The 5,424-nt window shown below is 31.7% G+C and overlaps 1 protein-coding gene across 1 annotated transcript; it reads left to right on the forward strand.

Moving 5' to 3' along the window:
- The first annotated feature begins 2,052 nt into the window (after positions 1–2,052).
- LOC127718125 (uncharacterized) lies at positions 2,053–3,923 on the forward strand. The gene has a single exon (XM_052224081.1). It carries the CDS (start codon positions 2,408–2,410, stop codon positions 3,698–3,700), a length of 1,293 nt encoding a protein of 430 aa, XP_052080041.1. The 5' UTR covers positions 2,053–2,407; the 3' UTR covers positions 3,701–3,923.
- The last annotated feature ends 1,501 nt before the right edge of the window (positions 3,924–5,424 follow it).

Here is a 5,424-nt window from a genome sequence, read left to right on the forward strand (position 1 = left end):
TGGATACAAAAATATTTACCTTTCTCAAGGAGAGAAATGGGAATTTAAAGGTTCTTTTGAGGCTTATCCGTTTTATTGCTAAAACAATTATATGTGTAATGCAGGGTTCAGTGCAAAGGGAAACATGTGTTTAAAGTGAACGTAAATCAATTTAGGGGAATAGTGGTTAATTTTTGTCACATTTGATGTTTGTGCACCAATGTTTAAAAAAGAATGACTTTTTAAAACAAATTCCTTCAACAGTTAAGATATTTTTAGAAAATGGCAAAAAAAAAAAACTATCTGCATTCGGAATAGACTAATTTTCTTATGTGTTCTCTGTAGAGAATCTTTTCGACAATTATGAATTAAAAATAAAACGTTTTGGTTAATAGCCATAATGAAAACAAGTAATAACGAATCAGCTTATCAATAAGCACGTTAGAAAATCAATGTCGTGCGTGGATCTATATAATGCAGGTATCTTAATATCATATTACATGTTTTATGTTATTGCTCCAAATATAAGTGTAGTATTCACCATAGGACGTGAAGCAGTCACCTATATTTTCCTATATTGTATATGATGCATGAAGTGTTTTCTAATGAAATAATGTCAGGCAAGTTTCGTCCCCGAGGGTATCATCAGCACAGTAGTCAGCACTTCGGTGTTGACATGAATATCAATTATATGGTCATTCTTTTTTATAAATTAACTGTTTGCAAAGTAAAAAATTATTCGAAATACTAAGGATTTTTTTTATCCCAGGCATAGATTACCGTAGCCGTATTTGGCACATCTTTTTGGAATTTTGGGTCCTCAATGCTCTTCAACGTTATACTTGTTTGGCTTTTTAACTATTTTGATCTGAGCGTCACTGATGAGTCTTATGTAGACGAAACGCGCGTCCGGCGTATCAAAATTATAAGCCTGGTACCTTTGATAACTATTAAAGGAATAGTAGTTTGAATATAGGAATCATCCTCCTCTATATTAATAGACTTGTGATAGGGTAGCCAAACACGGTAACAAATAACACGATCAGTTTATGAAGAACGTCTGTTCAGATTGTCTATTTGTGCACCAAATGTTTTCAAATGAAATAATTGTTTAACCAAATATCTTTTCTAACAAAGAAGTGGTCTTTATTGCAGAAAATCTGTAGGAATAATTTGACTAAAAACATTGTTAATAAACTGAACGATCATATGGGTAATGAATATTCATCGACATTTTTAAGGGGAAACAAAGAAATAACAAATAATACATTAAGCTTGCAGGTAATTAAGAGCGATAGAAGCAGACAGCTGTGATCAAGAAAAAACATTTAAGTCAAGAAATTGTTCAAAATTTCCCATGTAATTAGCTCACATCAGCGTGTTTTAGATTTTGCCTTGTGGAATAGTATAGAATACTATAGCATATCATAGCATTGAGATATGATATTCTTGACGTGTAGGTGCAAGGTATTGTCTCCCAAATTTGTTTCAAATCTATTAATTTTCATATAATCTTTGCAGCTAAAAACTATTGATATTAATAAAAAAAAAAGGATTGAATGCCTGTAAGTCTACAATTGGCAAAGGGAAACAACTTGTGTTAAAAGTGTGTAATAACATAATAAAATGAATTATTGGCAAAACAAATATTAGTAAATCATGTTTTCCTAGACTAAAATATCAGTCAGTGCACCTCAAAGCACGTTGTGCAATCTCAAAATATAAGATAATTGTAAGTTCGTTTGTAGTTGACAATGTCATGCAAGCAAAACAGCTTATGTTTTATATAAAAAGATGAGGTTAATATTTATAACATCAGAGATAGAATCCCAACAACACAAACAAAATAATATTATTTGTAATTTTCAACTTACTGTCATTAACAATAAACAAATGTCACGCACTAAACTAGATATAGGAAGATGTGGTACTCTAGATATAGTGAATAAATTGAAAAAGAGATCAGCAAAGCTTTGCAACAAACACCATATGTCTTAAGGAATAAAACAATGAAATATCTTAAGACACTGAAAAAAATTATGTATTTGTTTAGGTAATGGCATCAAGTAAAAATGTAGTAAGCGGACGTTGTCAAAAAGATCAAGTGAACACTAAAGCTGATATCTGGTGTTACAACTGTGATGAAGGATTATGCGCTACGTGTTCATGCCATCATGAAAGAGTTAGTTTAATAACTCATGATCAAAATACCGTTGATATTCAAACCGAATGTGACGCACATAGTCAACAGATCAAGTCGTATTGTCCAAGTCATCTAAAGCCTTGCTGTGATGAATGCATTTCTTCGAGCCATTCAAAATGTACTGGGATAAAAAAATTAGCAAGTGTAGTGGAGACAACCAAGATTGAAGAATCCAAAAAGTCAATAGAAAAAGACATAAACTCCATCTTACATTTTTTGAATAAAATGGCTCACAACAAATCAGAAAACATACAAAGAGGAGAACGACAACACCAAAGTATCAAAAAATCAGTCAGAAAAATTCGAAAGGAAATCAATAAACATTTGGAACACTTAGAGACAAAAATACTCAAAGAAGCTGATACTGTATGGAGCCAGGAGAAATCAAAATTAACAGGTTTCATTACGGAAATTGAAGAAAAAGAGAAAAGTTTAAAAGAACTGAAAAATAATTTACGTACAAGTAATGTACATGCATCAAAACTCCAATCGTTTCTAGGAGTACATCAGATTGAACAACAAGTACATCAATATCAACTATACATCGAAGAACAAAATGAGACGGTTAGAGAGGTTGACATGTTACTTAAGCCAAATAATGAGATCGATCAGATACTAAGCAAAGTGAAATTAATAATTTCCTTAGGAGAAGTGGAGGTTGATGAAACTAAAACAACTCTGAGGAAAGAAACAAGCGTAAACAAGGAAGCCCAAGTAGACACACAAGAACAAAATAAACAACCAAACATAAACAACATGACAATGAATATTGAAACAAAGTTACATACCAACTTAAGTAATATTGCCAGCATAAGTGACATGATTTTTCTTACAGATGGAAGAGTTATAGTAGTGGAACCTCATGGTAAAGTTAATATACTTACTTCAGATGCCAAACTTCAGAAACAGCTACCAATAGCTGATGGAGCCTGGAGTGTCACAGAGATTAAACAGGCCGCTATTGCTATTACCTATCCTCTTCTGAAAGTCATCAAGATGATCAATATAGAGAATGAAACCATAACAAAAGTTCTCACATTAGACAAACAATGTTGGGGTTTACTTTTCTTCAATAATGATCTTGTTGTAGGTTTGGGTAAAAATGAAATCCGTACTATAGACTTGGAAGGAAATACACTGAGGTCCTTTGAAGTTAAAAATAAATCACAACTGTTTCATCTTGTTAACTGTAATGACGCAGTTATCTATACTGACTATCGTGGCAAAGCAGTTAGCTGTATTGATGGATCAGGTAAACATATCTGGCAATATCAACAGGATTTATCAGGACCAAAGGGACTTTGTACAGATACTTATGGTAACGTTATTGTAGCAGACTGGAATTCAGATAGAATAATAGTGATATCAAAGGATGGACAGAATAGTAAAGTTCTGGTTAGTGAAGCAGATGAACTGATAGGGTCAAGGTGCATTTGTTTTTGTGATTCATTTGGTTTTATTTGTAATCTTTTACGTACAGGCGTTTACTTTACAAAAGTCAATTTATCTTATGAATAGATATGGCCTGAAAATCTAAGAATATTACTTGCAACTAAGAACATATTTATGTGAAGCATAACGTTGAATTTAAAATGCAGATTGATCTTAAAGGTTTTTTTTAATAAAGACTAAGGGTAAAATAAAGGGTGTATATAAGATTTTTAAATACAAGAAAAGATTAGTATGAAAATAACAGCGCCGTTACAACTTAGAATAAATCGCAGTATTTTTGACATTTTTACCTATTATGTCTGTTTGTTATGCTCACGCATTGTTGTCAATATAATGGAATTATATTCTACTGCATACAAGTAAGAGCTTTAGCTAGCTATAAAACCAGGTTTAATCCATCATTTTCTGCATTAGGAAATGTCTATACCAAGTCAGGAATATGACAGTTGCTTTCCATTCGTTTGATGTGTTTGAGCTTTTGATTTTGCCATTTTATAAAGGTCTTTCCGTTTTGAATTTCCCTTGGGGTTTGGTATTTTTGTAATTTTATTTTTTCAGCAACTGGAATTTTTTGGGTCTAAAAAAATCACATAAAATCGATCTTGTTTGTACTCTTGGTTAAGTTTTTTTTCTGATTTTCTATGGACTTTTATGAACATTTGTGTCCTCTGAGCATTCGGACAATTCCGCAGACATATTTCTTTGTACTGCAGACACAATATTATATGTGTGGAGTATTTGGACCTTACTGCGTACCTCTGCGAGAAATTTTTCTTGGATGTCAATTGAGTATCTTGCATAGTTCAACGCGGGATAAACTTTAATAAATGTCCACCATCTGGTATGACCACTAACAAATTGTGACCATTGATCAAGGGTCATCAATCATGAGAAATTGACCATTTTAAGGGTCTAATAAAAAAAGGAGAAAGATGCCAAAGGAACATCCTAACTCATAAGTCGAAAACTTTCCATGGCGAAAAACGGAAACCGACATAACATAAATAGTACAGAAAGCACAACATAGAAAACTAAAGACTGAGCAACATGAAACCCACATTAAACCAGGGGTGATATCATGTACTATTGAATATACAGTGTGGGGTGGGGGCCAAAATAATTAGACTACCTGGTTAGATGTAATGTATTTGGCTATTGAGTATTCTGGTGTGTGAATTACTTCTCGCATCAAAACTTTACTCGTACAGGTAAATTGTTACCAACCCTAACAATAACTTACATATAAATAAGTTTTCATGATTGAAATAGAGTGGTTTATTTTTTATTAATTTTTCATAGTTAGATATTGAATATACGTCTCAGTAACAAAATAGTTATTTTTATTTTGTGTGTATGATAATAATTCTGTCTTCAATAATTTTTTTAAGATGCAAATTAATTCCATCTCTCAAGTAGTGTCATTTATGCATTGCACATGTCATATTCATTCGAATCTTCTCGAATACTTAAGATACAGGTATTAATGTTTGAGAATTGTTTCCACGGGATATGTGACAAGACAAAAAGGTACAGGAAAAATATCATAATTAAACTTTAAGATAATATTTCCATGATTTACAAATTAATTCTTTTTAATATTCTGTTTTTTTTTGTATAAAAAATAATAGTTCACATAAATCTAAAGCGTTGTAAAATTCAAAAGTGTCTATTATTTAAATAATTAAACAATTTTCCCTGTGGATTTTGTAGATAAATATCCTGCATGGCTATGTATTGTTTTGGAAAATGCATTAAATGTCTATAGTACGATGTATTGAAGTTGACAATAC

Source organism: Mytilus californianus, unplaced genomic scaffold (assembly GCF_021869535.1).
Source record: "Mytilus californianus isolate M0D057914Y unplaced genomic scaffold, xbMytCali1.0.p SCAF_10, whole genome shotgun sequence".
Lineage (NCBI taxonomy): Eukaryota > Metazoa > Mollusca > Bivalvia > Mytilida > Mytilidae > Mytilus > Mytilus californianus.